We start from the raw sequence: 15,426 nt of genomic DNA, 5'->3' as shown, positions 1-15,426 counted from the left end.
ATGCTTATTAGTGTACAAATGTTGATAATAAAGCAAAACAAAACTTCTGAGATGTTTTGAATTGATGGAGCACTATATAAGATATTAGGATACTAGCAAGTATCTTTATATTTGGATAAGCTGGATAAGATTTACGCTCTATTGAAACGGCCATCAATTTTCGTTTCTAACCTGACTTTTGAAATGTATTCTGAAACAGGTTTCAAACATAACAGATCCATGCGTAGCATGTCTAATTGTAATAAGTCAATACATTAGCATGATTAACTAGAAAACCAGAACATACACTATATGGGGTGTTGGGATATTATTTTAATAGAAAAACAAATGGAAGAAAATAAAATTGTCAACTTGTTTTAAGTTTGACACGCCAATTGGGAAACACTGATGATACGGTCTTTTTTCTTTTTTTAAAAAAAATGGAACCAAAAAATATTGCAGCATGTTGATATAAGAACAGAACCATAGAAAAATAGAATATATATATGTACACTTTGCTTGAATATTTAAACAAAATCATTGTCATTTGAAAGTGTGACTAAAATTAACTATTTAACTGCTGGTTTGTACAGAAATTAGGGCAGTTTCTGCCTGTGTCAAATGTGATATGAAGATGCTAGAAATCAAGACTTGTTTGTCATTTATCATGTTGAAGCTAGGGTCCTGTTTTTTCTTTCTTTTTGGGTCTGTTTAGAGGATAAAAATCCCTTCATAAAAAAAAAAGAATGTCTTTCCACTCAGATTTTAAAGGAGTAGTTCACTTCCAGGGCAAACATTTACGGATAATGTACTCACCCCGTTGTCATCGAAGATGTTCATGTCTTTCTTTCTTCAGTCGTAAAGAAATTGTTTTAGGATTTCTCCATATAGTGGACTTTGAGTTGCCCGCGAGTTTGAACTTCCAAAATGCAGTTTCGAAGCAGCTTCAAAGGACTCTAAAAGATCCCAGCCAAGGAATGAGGGTCTTACCTAGTGAAACAATCGGTCATTTTCTAAAAAAAGTTAAAATTTATATACTTTTAAACCTCAAATGCTCATCTTTTCTAGCTCTGCCATGCGTATGCGTACTCTGTGCATTCCCGTTCAAGACAGTTGACAGCATTCCCGTCAAAAAAAAACAACTCCCATCTCATTTTCTCCTCCAACTTCCAAATCGTCCTACATTGCTGTTTTACCTTTTGTAAAGGGCATTTGACCTTTGCACATTCACTTTGTAAACACTGGGTCAGTACCTCTGCAGCAATGTAGGACAATTTTAAAGTTGGAAAAGAAAATGGGATGGAGGTTTTTCAACATATCCTAACTGTATTGAACCGGAATGCACAGAGTACACGCAGAGATAGACCAGCATTTGAGGTTTAAAAGTGTATACATTTTTATTTTTTTTAGAAAATGACCAATTGTTTCGCTAGATAAGATCTTTATTCCTCGTCTGGGATTGTTTAGTGCCCTTTGAAGCTGCATTTAAACTGCATTTTGGAAGTTCAAACTCACAAGCACCATAGAAGTCCACTATATGGAGATAATTCCTAAAATGTTTTCCTCAAAAAACACAATTTCTTTACGACTGAAGAAAAAAGACATGAACATCTTGGACGACAACTGGGTGAGTACATTATCTGTTCATTTTTGTTCTGGAAGTGAACTACTCCTTTAACATACAGCACATGTCTTGCCCTGTTGTCTAAAAGATAAATGTAAAATCCATAAAATTCTTCTTTAAGAAAATACTAAAATACTTAAGATTGCCCCTTGTGTACAACAGTCAAATTCAAAGCTGATAGGACATTCAGATCATTCAATTTAGAATATGAAGATCACACAATTTGCAATCAAACTGGTTTTCCTGTTGTGAATCTGCCTGAATTATTGGATGCTACATTCAGAATAGGGTAGTCCTGAGATGGGATGCCAATATGGGTTCAGAGCATGAAAGCTGCATGTACGTGTACACGTGTCCAGATGGTGTTCCTGCTTCAGAAAGGTTTTGAGCTGGAGTCTGTAGCTAGGCGGGAGACATATGCTTCATAGATGGTGTCCAGGAATGAGGCATCATTCTGTGAATCACAGAAAGAGAGATTAGAGGTAGAGCAGCAATCACTAAAATATTGGTGCATCTCTAAATTATATTATAAATACTGCAGTAATACAGATAGACATGTGTTTGGTTCTGACCTTGATGAGGTGGAGCAGCGTGGCCTGTAGCTGAGTCTTGCTAAGTGCTCTGGGTTCAGCTGGTTCTGGTTCTGCTCTTGTTGCTTTAGTTTGGGTGAACACGCTGGGTGACAAAAGGAGGGTGGGGGCTACAGTCGCTGGGATACGCTGCGGTGAGCTCACCTGTACCTATACAAATTAAATCACAGGTTATAGGTAGGATGCTGCTGTAGAATGACTCCCTTTATCTGAGAGGAACATAAAGGGAACAGATCAGAATAACTGAAAAAGATTTATTTTACCTGTGTCGAATTGTTTTTGCTGAGACTGGGGCTGCTGGTGGTCAAACTGGGCTGTAGGAGCTCTTGTTCCTGCTGCACCAATGTGAGCCTCTGCAGAAGCTCATGTGGCGACACCACGTTCCCCGCCATTCCAGCAGGAGATGCTTTGTTTGGGACATAGAGCAGGTGCTGAGCTGGGCCCAGCCCTGAGGCTGTAGCCTTAGGGTGGATTTGGGCCCCCACCCCACTTTCTCCCTGATTTAACTGTAAGGAAGGCATCCCCGGAGTCCCTGCCACAGGAAGAGGGTTCATTAGCAGTTTTTGTATTGGGTCAGGCTGGTTTTGGACTGCCCCGTTTTCACACAAACGGCTCTCTGGGGATTCAGAAAGAGGCTGCAGCAGCGAACCAGACATGAGCTTGTGGATGGCTGGACAGTGCTGCATGGGGGTGTTGGACACCACAGCGCCACCTGCGGGAGAAGGGTCGTCGTAAGATAGTGAGCGGGCCACTGCTGACCGCGTTGGACCCATTCTGTTGACAGCTGAAGTGGGCTGTGGCGAGACAGAGTCCGGTTTTAATTGAGCACCGAACAAAGTGACAACCGAGAGGTGCTTTGAATCCATCTCTGGATCCTAAGAGAGAGTGAAAGTTTCTTTATATTTAAGCATTTAAATATTACTCTTGTATTATGTCTGCTGTGTCACAAACATGCTGAATTAGCGTATTCACACCTGCTGTGTTTGTCCCTGAATGTGTGCGTCCTGTGCTGGTTTGAGGGGAATAGGTTTGATCAAATGGGGGTTTCCATAAATGACACCACCACTGCCAATTTCTTTCGGCTCGCTGAGTTTTCCCTAAAAAGAAAAGGAAGAAAACTCAAGCAGGAGAAATGTATAGTGCACTGGTGACCTCTAGTGCGTACGAAGGACCTTAATACTTGTGTAAGGAAAAACAAGATGTTAAAGAGATAATTCACCCAAAAATGAAAATTCTGTCATTAACTACTCACCCTCATGTCGTTCCAAATCCCAAAGACCTTTGTTCATATTCAGAACACAAATTAAGATATTTCTGATGAAATCCAAAGGGCTTTCTGACCTTGCATACACAGCAACACAACCACCATGTTCAAGGCCCAGAAAGGTAGTAAGCACATCGTTAAAATCAGGGTTCCCACACCTTGGTCAACTTCAAATTCAAAGACCTTTCAAGGACTTTCCAGGTCCAGTACCCTCAAATTCAAGGACTTAATGTGGTGACACATTTCAAGTGAGAGCAATGTTACATGGCGTTACCTTGTAAGATACATTGTTACAGTTTTCATGTGTCAAACACAACTATGCCAACAGCATATTTTTATTTATTTTTGGCCATATGACAGAGATCTGATATTCTGTTTGTTGTATTTCTGTTTTGCATAAAACTAAAAAATATTCGGCTCTCATCTGGCCAAGTGACGATCCTTTGGATCAATCATTTTCCAGGCATCACGTTTCAGCGGTTTCAGCCTATTTTTGCAATGTTTCACAGTGTGTCTGTGAAACGTTGAGGTACCATCATAGTAGTTTCATGCGTGCGTGAATATCATGCCAACGCACAACAAAAATGTGGGTAACTAACGTAAATCAAGCTAGCCAGTATGCATATGCCACAACATTTTGGCGAAATTCCAAAAAACTTCTTGCACAAAACAAATTCAAACACTTTCACGAACATGTATCTATGTGTGTTTATTTTCAAAAACTTTCCAGGGCCTAGAATTTTTTTTTTTTTCTTTTTTTTTTTTTTCAGATTCACAAACTTTCAAGGATTTAAAGGACCCATGGGAACCCTGTAATATAGTCCATGTGCCATCAGTGGTCCAACTGTATTTTCTGAAGCTACGAGAATATTATTTGTGTGCAAAGGAAACAAAAATAATGACTTCAACAATTTCCTAACTTAAAAATTCTCATAGCTTCACAAGATTTAGGTAGAACTACGGCTCTCACATGGACTATTCTCAAACTACTTTTCTGGGCCGTTTGAACGAAGATTAACAAAGGTCTTATGGATTTGGAACGATATGAGCAATAAAAGACAGAATTTTTAATTTTTGGTTGAACTATCCCTTTAAGACATATGTGTCACCTTGTCATAGTCATCTCGTGCTTTAGTGAGCATCTGCATTATATCCACACCCTGCTCTGCAGATCGTGGAGAGACAGAGCCAATTGCCATTTGTGGCTGTAACTGCTGTTCCAGCCCTGCCAAACTGAAAAGCATAAAGAAAGAATGAGTGTGTGTTTGTGAGAAAGCCAGAGCTAGGGTTGGAAAACTTTTTTTTTTTTTTTTTAATACAGAAACCAATAGATGGTAGTGACATGTGGTTTTGTTAACAGCTTTTGAACATCTGCCAAATGAAACAAATCATTAAAATACTCAGAGTGTTTCCTCTGTTAGAAAAAGAACAAAATAACAAAGACAAGTTGTAAGTTTGATGTTGGAACTTGGTATTATGAGATAAAAAGATCAGGGGTGTCCAATCCTGTTCCTGGAGAGCCACCTCCCGGCAGAATTTAGCTCCTGCTCTAAATAAAGACACTTGAACCAGCCAGTCGTATAACTAGAAACTTTTAGGCATGCAGGTGTGTACCTGGGATTGGACACCTCTATGCTAAGTCATATAAAGACAGCATTGTTTTATTGCATTGTCCTCACTGGTTGCAGCAAGACCAGTGTAGCCTGATTTGGGAATGAATTAATCTTATAAGTAGACTCTTGTAATGAATAAGTCTTGAATCAATTTTAAATTTGTGTAATTTTAATTATTGAAATGTGTTTAATATGTTTGATTCCTCATCAGCGTACTAGAAGAATCAATAAGGGAATTAAGGAACTGCAATCATTAAATTAAAAACCAGAATTAAAAGTTGTGTGAGTTGCAGATGGAGGAGAAACTCACTTCTTCATGAGCTCAGCTATACGCTGACAGTCTTCTTTATCATAGAACCAGATGCCGTAGATGGACACTGCAAAATAAAAACCATACATATATACATATTAATATTAACTGTACTCAAAGATTCAATCATAAGGAAATATAAATGTTTAATACAGCAGTGGAAAAGGAGCACTGAAACTGACAGCATACATGCACTTACAGTGCCATCATACATGCATACACACTCTCTACTCTAGCTGACATTCCTTTCCCAGAAAATCCAAACTCCCAAGTGCCCAGGCATAACTGGAGCCAACTGCTGTTCCAGGACACCAAAATGTCTTTAAAGACCAAGATGAAGTCTTCAGATGTTTGTATCAACAGTCACGGTTCTAAAGAACAACCGTATTAGGAACAATAATAGAGATTTCAGTGATAAGCTCAGACTGTGGTTCCTCATGAACTAAACTTAGAGCCTGGTGCTGACAGCTGAATAGGACCTGTTCCATTCACCTCCAGAAGTAGCTGAGAGATAACAAAACCCAGGGCAGCAAAAGAGAAGAGAGAGAGAAAGAAAAGGCTGGTGCTGTATCCACAACCGTTCATTCTCAGAGCAGAGAGCACCACACGGGTCAGCGCCTGGGGAAAAAACCCCAAACAAAATACTGCCTGGGAACCAAAGAACACAACTCTCTGAGAGAGAGCGAGCGAGCGAGCGAGCAGGGGGAGGAGAGAAACAAGGACAGAGAGGGATAAGAGGACATTGCGAATGCTTTTGAAGTTGAACTTAGCAAAACACAACAAAGAGAAAAGAAAAACAGACCCGAACCGCACACCCTCGCTCGTGTCAGACAGAGTGCAGGAGCGTTCGCGGCATGTTTTACTGAATGGAGCGGAATCCACACTCGCTGTGAGGAGACGGTGAACTTCTGACCAACTTCGAACAGACCAAAGCATCAATCAGCCGAGGATTCAAATCTCAGAAAGAGAAAAAAGAAGATGCTGCGGGGGCTGTTCAGTCGGCGCAGGCTGAAGCACGAGCGACTGAAGGAGGAAGTGGAGGTGCGGTTCAAAGGGAAGCTGGTGTCGGAGAGAGAGTTGGGCTACTCGTTCGTGCGGCCAGGAGGTAAGAGCTTTGTATACGCAACAGTCCGGCTGAAAGTCTCCAGCTACACAGTCACAAATCACAACCACAACACTGCGTTTGTTTAACAGACGAGCTGACAGAGTCCAGCACCCTCTGCATATGAGTAAAAGCGATGTGTTTAAGATCGACAGTGTAGGTCTTACTTCCTGTTGTCTGAAACTTAATTAATAGTGTTTGTAAAAGCATTATTATTGCCCATACTAAGTATTCAACTATTAACAAAGAACTGACAAGTAACTCTTGCACAGTTTGTGCTACAATACCTCAAATCATGTGGTTTGTTGAGAAAAGGTGTACTGTAAGTCTCCAGACTTAGTTTTAATTTAGTGGATAACATAACATGGAAAAGATTCCTTGCATGTACATTAAAGGAGGAATGAGTCTAAAATCTGGCAACGCACTTCCGCTTCAATCAGCCAAATGTCAGTGTTTTTTTTTTTTTTTTTTTATAGGATTTTGGTCAGATGCCTAAAATGAGGTCTCAAGACATTTCTGCATTTTATTCTGACAAAAAGTACCTAATATCTAATATCTCACATTTGTGATTTAAAGGGATAGTTCACTCAAAAATGAAAATTCTGTCATTCATTACTCACCCTAATGTCATTCCAAACCTGTAAGACCTTCATTCATCTTCGGAACAATAAGCTATTTTTGAAAGCTTTCTGACCCTGCATAGACAGCAACACGACTACCACCTTCAAGGCCCAGAAAGGTAGTAAGGACATTGATAAAATGGTCCATGTGACATCAGTGGTTTACTTGCAATTTTATAAAGCTGCTTCTTTCAACAATTTCTTCTTTTCGGTGTCAGTCTTTGATGCACATTCATGACATAACCATAAATAAAGTCATTATTTTTTGTTATCTTTGGACTATTTAAACAATGTCCTTACAATCTTTCTGGGCCTTGCACGTGGTTAGTTGCATTGCTGTCTATGCAGGGTCAGAAAGCTCTCAGATTTCATCAAAATATCTTGATTTGTGTTCCGAAGATGAACAAAGGTCTTCCAGGTTTGAAATGACATAACGGTGAACCATGCCTTTAAGATTTTACGTATCTTGAAACTGATGGCTGACGGAGACATTAAACTGTTTCGATACCACAAACAGTAACAACAACTTAATATTGATATTGTTTACTACTCTACTTTTACTGTGATTATACTTGCCATCTTGCAAACTATTCTACCTCAAACTTTCCAACATTAAAGTCATGCCACCATAGTGCAGTTACTTTATGGCCTAAATTTATATTTTTACTTATGGCAACTGTACTTAAGATTTCAAAATTCATGAATGTTGTGTTAATTTGTGAAGTGTAAGAATTTGATGCACAAGGCTTATTTTTATCTGCAGTAATCAATGGAAAAGTCCTATTGGCTTTTTGATTAGGAAACCAGGGTGATCTGATTGGTTGGCCTACAAAATGACTTTATATCATTCAGAATTCTATATCATTAAGACTTAAAGGTCCCCTGAAGTGCGTTGAAACATGCAACGTTGCTCTATGTGTGTTCCCTATATAGTGCACTGTGCGCCATTCAACGTACAGAAAACACTAATTCTGTGAATAAATGAATGTTTTCAGCTGCAGCTTCAGCGTCTTTTTATAGTGTAAAGGGCGGGATGCTTTAGATTCTAGAGTTCATTTTGAAAGTTCAAAATTGGGGGCACCATTGAAGTCCACTATATGGAGAAAAATGGAATGTTTTCCTCAAGAAACAATTTCTTTATGACTGAACAAAGAAATACATTGAACATCTTGGATGACAAGGGGTGAGTAAATTATCTGTACATTTTTGTTCTGGAAGTGAACTTCTCCTTTAAGACGAACATATTCATACTAAAAGCCACATAAAATCAATTTTGATTTCATGGGGACTTTAACGTCTCTGGTAGTGCATGATCCTCAGTCATTTAGTGTGTAATGGCCAGTTTTTCTCTGTGACTATTACAAAGTCAGTAAATGTATGATGCTGAGTATCTACAGATCTGTTCAGTTTTTAAAAGTCAGGTAGTTTATTCCAGCCTTTATTGGTGGGCTATTTTGTTTGTAAGCAACTACTCAGAACATCGTAGAATGAGCCAGAACACCTTAGCAATTGCATTACAGCACACTAACAACCACTCAGAACATCTTTACAACCACAGAACAATGCTATGGCTACCACTCAAAACATTCTGATCAACAGTTTGATTGGAGATAAAAAAAAAAAACACTCTCTGGCAAATTCTTCAGTGAAAACATTGGCCAGTAAAATCTCACCTACATTTGGAAGCAGCCAGGATAAATGCTCCCATCAGTCAGTTTGCAGTAGCACAGATTTTCACTGTCACTGCAATGCTCAAACATCAGTTTTGGACTGGCTGAAACATCAAGATCTACAATGATTCATTCAATCAGCCTGAAGTACTTAAGGCTTTTCCGCATGCACTCTATTTGCAGGTCTCTTTATCATGAATTTCCTTGGAAGCCCGTGCATGTGTGCGTGTGAGAGAGGCTTGTTATCTAATCAGGATTGGCTGGTCGGGTCTGTGGTGCTGGCAGGAAACTGGAAGAGAAACACACACACTTCTCTGGACCATATAAGGCACTGTGGCTCTGGGCCCTCTCATGCAGGCAAGCCTGCCAGGGATCTCTGATCTCTCACACACACACAGACGCCAGTCTGACAGCTCGCTCAATTCAGACGCACTTTTACTGCTGTTACTTTTAGGATGGATGCTCACCCTGTGCTCCCTGCCCTGTTTACACCTGGTATTAACATCCGTTTGACACTAGATACTAAATACATACCTAGATGGGGTCCAAAACATTTTGCCCTCAGTCACACACACTATTCATGTCCAGACAGATTTGTGTGTCTGTGTAGGAGTGTGTGTGGACATGTGAGCGATTTGAGCCCTTCAGAAGCATTAAAGCATGGTGCTTGCAACACCTAGGTCATGGGTTTGATTCCCAGAAAGTGTATGAATTGGTCAAAAAAATATAGGATTCATTTATGAAAAACAGCTTGAACATTTAACCAAATCTGCATACTTTTAGCTATGTGTGCAATATTATGCTGCTGTTTGTACTCATATTAGCTTTACTCTGATGCATTTGAGCTTTTTCACAAATAGAGAGACTTACAGCGAGCGTTCCTGTACAGCAGAAATGGATGCTGCAGCTGGAAATCTAAGTCTTTAGTGATGGGTTCGGTCAGGTTGTCCATGCTCAGGCGATTCAGGATGGTGAAGCCGTGCCTGGGGGAGGCAAGCCTGATGGCACAGAAAATTGACATTAAAACTCATGAGTGGGAAACTAAAGCTTATGAGTCTGAAGGACCTAAACAACTGTGAGTGGGTGTTTTGCAGTTTTACTGCAGTTGAGTGTACAGTGTTATATCAGAAGGCTGAGGACTATCATGCAGGTTGTTTCTGTGACCCTAAAGAGCCGCTTTAGATCTCTAGAGCTGTGATTCAGGGTGTGTGTGTGTTGCTTCACTGCTGAAAACATGAGAAAACATACAAACCTGTTATAGACAAACAGGGTTCCCTCCACATCTGTCTTTTCCTGTAGAAAACAAATGCATAAGTTACAAAAAAAAAAAAAAAAATCCAACTGTTCATACAGTTGTCATTAATCTGTATGTCCATTAAAACTGTGTTGATATCATTGTTTACCCATTCATTAGTGGTGTTGTTGAAGGTGTAAAGTGCTACTTGGCTAGCCAGGTCTGTGATGCTGCTGATGTAGGGGTCGAGTCTCTTTAGGGCAGACAGACTCATGGATAAACAGCTCCCGCCGCCGCCACCTGTGCTTGCAGTCATGGCTCCAGTCCTATTCTGTAAATAAAATATATGGTGTTTAAATCTTTAAATAAAACCTTATGCAGATGCCCAAAATTACTATTTACTAAAACATTCAGATACACTACCAGTCAAAAGTTTTTGAACAGTAAGATTTTTAATGTTTTTTAAAAACTCTGAGTCTCTTTGGCTCAGCATGCATTTATCTGATCCAAAATACAGCAAAAGCAGTAATATTGTAAAATATTTTTACTATTTAAAATAACTGCTTTCTGTTTGAAAATATTTTAAAATGTAATTTTAAGCATCATTATTACTTAAGTGTAATAACGTCTTCAATGTTACATGATCCTTCAGAAATCATTCTAATATGCTCATTTGCTGTTCAAGAAACCCCATGTATTATTACTATTATTATCAATATTTAAAACAGTTGAGTACATTTTTTTCAGGATTCTTTGATGAATAGAAAGATACAAAGATCAGCATTTATTTGAAATAAAAAGCTTTTGTAACATCATACACTTTAACATTCAAAAGCTTGGAGTCAGTTTTTTTTTTTTTTTTGAGAAATTATGGAAATAAACACTTTTATTTAGGAGTCTTTTTTTTTTTTTTTTTAGAAATTATAGAAATAAATACTTTTATTTAGCAAGGACGCTTTAAATTTATCAAAAGTTACGATGAAGACATTTATAATGTTACAAAAGATTTCTATTTTAGATAAATGCTGTTCTTCTGAACATTCTATTCATCAAAGAAACCTGAAAAAAATTCTACTCAGCTGTTTCCAACATAATGATAATAATGTTTTTTGAGCAGCAAATCAGAATATTATAATTATTTCTGAAAGATCATGTGACTGTAGTAAAGATGCAAAAAAAATCAGCTTTAAAATCACAGGAATAACACTAAAATATATTCAAATAGAAAACTATTTGAATATTAATCTTTTGCTGTACTTTGGATCAAACAAATGCAGGCTTGGTGACCAGAAGAGACTTAAAAAAAAAAAAAAAAACATTAAAAATCTAACTGCTCAAAATATGTTTTAGTGTATGAACTGAACTCTATACTATACATTTTGTTTTGCAAAATGTTGTAAGTCACCTAATTGTGTCTCGGTAGTCTGTTAAGATACATTTTAATATGAAGATATAAAGTTAAAAAAGTAAAACAAGGCTTAAAACCAATTAGGCATACATACATTTAAATATTGTATAAAAGCAATCCTGTTTAAGTTTATTAAATAAACCAGAGCTGTGAAACTCATTTAACTGATAACTGGCTGATATCATACCAAACAAATGACGTTACATAAGGCCTGTATAAGAGTAGAAATTATTAATACAATAAATAAAGCTTAAAGTTACAAAATAAACTGTATATTCCAAAGCTAATGTGAGTAGCAAGTGTTCCTATGCAGTTGCTAAGTTGTTATTACTGTTTAGCCCGAGCCAAAAGAGCCCAACCCCAAGTCTGCATTTTGTTATGGCCCCTAAATTTGGTTCTGGTCGTTTCTTCATTGTACATTAGGTAGTAAATCCGATCCATAACACAAACTCTGCGGGACGTTTTTACACACCGAAGTTTGCTACTGCGGGTTAGCGGTATGTTCAACACCCCAACCGTGTATAAACAATAGCAATACTGCTGCTTCCCACTATTAACTGAATAATTCATGCCTTCATAAGTTCACAAATGAAATAACTAAGGCCTTGGTTAGCTACTGCTCCCCTGTTATAGATCAGACAGGAGTGAAACTTACCTGCACTTAAAATACCGCAAAAATCCTAAAATTCCTTTAAAACGAGATTCAACTCTGTAAAACAAGACTGAAACACTTTATTACACGTTCCGGTCTCTTGGTGTATATTTTCAATCTTCTGCAAATTAGTAAAACGTTAATATATCGCTTTATATCACTTCTCTAACTCCTGAACAGCTACTGCTCTCGCCATGTTTGCGCTGACAACAAGACAGAACGAGTTGAGCGTTGCGTTTCCGCGCACACAGGAAAAGTAATCGAGGAGCGTGAGCAATCGATGAGCCTGAAGCTCCGCCCCCCTGCAGCTGGCTTGAACTCACCTGAGACCCTCCAAGCCTTTAATTTACATCATGGTCATTGATAGTAATGAAGTGAGCTGACGCTGCAGGGTTTGTGCATCCAGGGGAGCCCTTGAGGTTTTGAAATTCGCTCATCACTGCAGTATTCATCCTCTGGTAGGCATGATTTGAAGTTTTAAGTTTGTTGTTGTTTAGTTAGTTGTTTGTATATTCTTTCTAAAACACACCCTGGTGAAAAAAAAAAAAAAACAGCATATGCTGGTAGGTATGTTTTGATGCTGGGATGCTGGTTAGGTATGTTTTGATGCTGGTCCTTTGCTGGTTTATGCTGGTCCTTTGCTGGTTAGTTTGTGTGTATAGTTAGTTTGTTTGTATATTCTTTCTAAAACACACCCTGGTGAAAAAAAACAGCATATGCTGGTAAGTATGTTTTGATGCTGGGATGCTGGTTAGGTATGTTTTGGTGCTGGTTTATGCTGGTCCTTTGCTGGTTTATGCTGGTCCTTTTTTTTTCACCAGGGCATACATTTCACAGTCCGGAGGACTTTACTGTCCTGCTGCTAAATTAATTGTCAAACCAGTCATTTAAAGGCGCATTCAGGATTTTTTTTCAAGCAAAGTGAATAGTCAAAATCATTTAAAGTATTCAGGATTTTTTTCAAGCAAACTGAATAGTAAAATCGTACCGAATACATGATTTTGCATCATGCTGCATCTATAACAACTGGCATACCAGCAAATACAACATAAACATAAACATAGAAACAGGTTGCAACAGGAAAACCCTAGAAACTCAATGCTATTGTGCCCTTGAGCAAGACACCTGGGTTGCTTCAGGGTGACTGTCGTATTATAACTAGTCTTTTCCAAGTGCACATTCCTCATTCCGGCACTTTACTCATTTAACACTAGAGGGCATCACTATACAATTACTCGTGATTTATCATCGTTCTCGGCAGGATTTCAAACCTATTCCAGAGAGCACAGCAGCCCATACAGTTTTTTATAATGTTGTTAAAATATTTTTATGTACAAATTTGTATGTTTTAGCTAGGCTGACAAAATTTAACAAAAAGGTTAGTGCATTTGATCAGTTAGAATTTACTTTAGACCTAAAACCTTTATGTTCCGTACTCATTATATGGAGATAAACAGGGTAAGAATCAGTACAGAAGGTTAAGAGGATGTGCACCTCAGTTATGTTTAGTTAATTGGTTAATTATAGTGTTAGGAAAAGAATCATGTAGCCTGTGGCTGTAGCGCACGACCACTGCTGTGTATCACATTTAGTGTGCTGACAGAGACATGATTCGTCTTGACATTTGAAATGTGGGTCTGGAAGCTGGAAGGAATTTTGTCATCTCTGAAGCGACGCATTAACCAGTTTTCCTCCTGTACGGATGCCCGTGATTCTTCGGATCCCTGGATTCCCAGAAGCTCATGATTACAGGGTGGCACTTTGTGAACATTTCCTCTGTGCTTTGTGTAAACATACCAAAGTTAATCAATTATTTGAGGATGCTGAAGGGAAATTGCTGACCTCTGTCATGAACTTTTGTTCAGAGCCAAATTCAATCAAAGAACTTGGCTGTAGATTGAACATCCATGAGTTTGTTTTTCATTCATCCAGAGGGACGTCGTCTGAAAACCTGCAGTTTCAAGTGCTTCGTGATTCTTCTGACCGATTCAAAATCTGCAGTTCTGATGCGCGGAGAGCAAAAGCGAGTGAGAAATGATAATCTGGGGGCAGGGGATATCTCTTGGGACATGTGAAGTTTTCTCATGGCTGGAGGGAGGGACCAGGCAAGGGCCTGCTAAATTCGTACTAGGCCGTTTGCTGATGAAAGATTCTCAGTCGTCTTACAGAAATTCCCAGGCCCCGTCGTCCCCTTTATCAGAGCCCACCAGTCCTGAGGAAACAGCTTGTCCTGCCATGAGAAGATCAGGCCGGTTAAGCCTCAGCTGAAGGGAAAAATCGTCCCCGACACCTGCTGCTGGGGAACTCGACGTTCACCCCAGAAGTGGCATCCCCCGGCAGGCAGCAGGAAGTGGCTAATGTCTAAACGTGGTGCACGGAGCCGTGACTCGGTGGTGGCACAAATCATCTTCTGACATGATTCCGTACCGTAAAAGAACTCGAATCGGTTCCTAGTCTGGCTACGCTTCACTGTGTTGGAGCCGATTCCTAAGTTTGCTCCCTCTCCCTCAAGAGATAGAGCTCGTGTGGAAAAGCGCGGAGGATTTATTCTCCTTTCTAGCGCAGTCACATCTGGAAGCAGTCAGGGAGTCTACAGGGGAGGGGGTTTGGTCGTCAGATCATTGCAGAGAGGCTGGTGGTGTGCGCTCTCTCTCCGCAGGGCCACAGACTGACTACTCCCCTTTCTCTCCAATATGGACTGGACGCGGCCGATTCTGCACTCTATTTCCTAACGAGGCGCGACGCAAACTACGCCTGTTGTGGAACATCTCAGATGGAATCGATCATATGTGAAGATTGAAGCCCGTGAGATCTGGAATATACACACCTTTTTACCTTTTGCTGCGCTTTCTGAAACGGTCTCTGAAACCGACGCCCGCTTTTCCTGCGCTTCTCCTGGCTGTTGCAGCATCCCTTTCGAACCGTTTCCGAGCGAATCGCGCCGATTTGATTATCGATTATCAGCAAGCGGCGCTGGTATCATGTTTCTTAGGTAGGGCCCGGATGTTCCAAAGATGCACTGGTTCGTTTTCTTAGGTGGTTCCTGCGATTATCCTTTCCTGATCTTTAGCTCCATAATGGGGATCAGGTAATATTAACTAAGCCGCAAGAGAAGGAATATCTTACGCTTTGCGTTTTCATTTTTTTCTTCCCCCCTTTTTTCTTTCATTTCTTTCCCTTGGGTTGTTTTTTCCTACCCCCTCCTTTTTTACAACCTTTTCTTCATTCACCTTCGGATAAAGCTGGACCACATATATGGTAAATGAAAGCAAAAACATGTACATACCGGAGGACACCCTTGAAAACCATCAAGGTAATTTCTCGATTTGTCTTCCCTCTGTTTGGAAACTATGTGTGTGT

At 39.5% G+C, this 15,426-nt stretch overlaps 2 protein-coding genes across 20 annotated transcripts in view; one reads left to right on the top strand and one right to left on the bottom strand.

Moving 5' to 3' along the window:
* Positions 1-292: 292 nt before the first annotated feature.
* dcp1b (decapping mRNA 1B) lies at positions 293-12,314 on the bottom strand. The gene is made up of 10 exons (XM_051107828.1): positions 12,070-12,314; positions 10,176-10,337; positions 10,025-10,065; positions 9,643-9,770; positions 5,381-5,447; positions 4,567-4,690; positions 3,168-3,290; positions 2,457-3,068; positions 2,176-2,343; positions 293-2,057 (listed from the first exon to the last, which is right to left on the bottom strand). The coding sequence occupies exons 2-10, from the start codon at positions 10,320-10,322 to the stop codon at positions 1,977-1,979; spliced, it is 1,491 nt and encodes a 496-aa protein (XP_050963785.1). The 5' UTR covers positions 10,323-10,337; positions 12,070-12,314; the 3' UTR covers positions 293-1,976.
* Positions 5,904-15,426, top strand: part of cacna1c (calcium channel, voltage-dependent, L type, alpha 1C subunit) — a 154,057-nt gene continuing 144,534 nt past the window's right edge. For 5 of the 19 annotated variants that reach the window (XM_051107814.1, XM_051107804.1, XM_051107807.1 and 2 more), the window contains exon 1: positions 5,904-6,485. In XM_051107814.1, the coding sequence (XP_050963771.1) occupies positions 6,359-6,485 (127 nt within the window). In that variant the 5' untranslated portion in view covers positions 5,904-6,358. Of the gene's footprint in view, positions 6,486-14,528; positions 15,380-15,426 lie in introns of those variants that run through there. The other 14 variants (XM_051107816.1, XM_051107813.1, XM_051107808.1 and 11 more) reach the window with 6 other exon arrangements.

The sequence above is a fragment of the Labeo rohita genome, chromosome 4 (assembly GCF_022985175.1).
Source record: "Labeo rohita strain BAU-BD-2019 chromosome 4, IGBB_LRoh.1.0, whole genome shotgun sequence".
NCBI lineage: Eukaryota > Metazoa > Chordata > Actinopteri > Cypriniformes > Cyprinidae > Labeo > Labeo rohita.
Note: the sequence above shows the minus strand (reverse complement) of the source record. Positions and strands in the feature narration are given on the sequence as shown.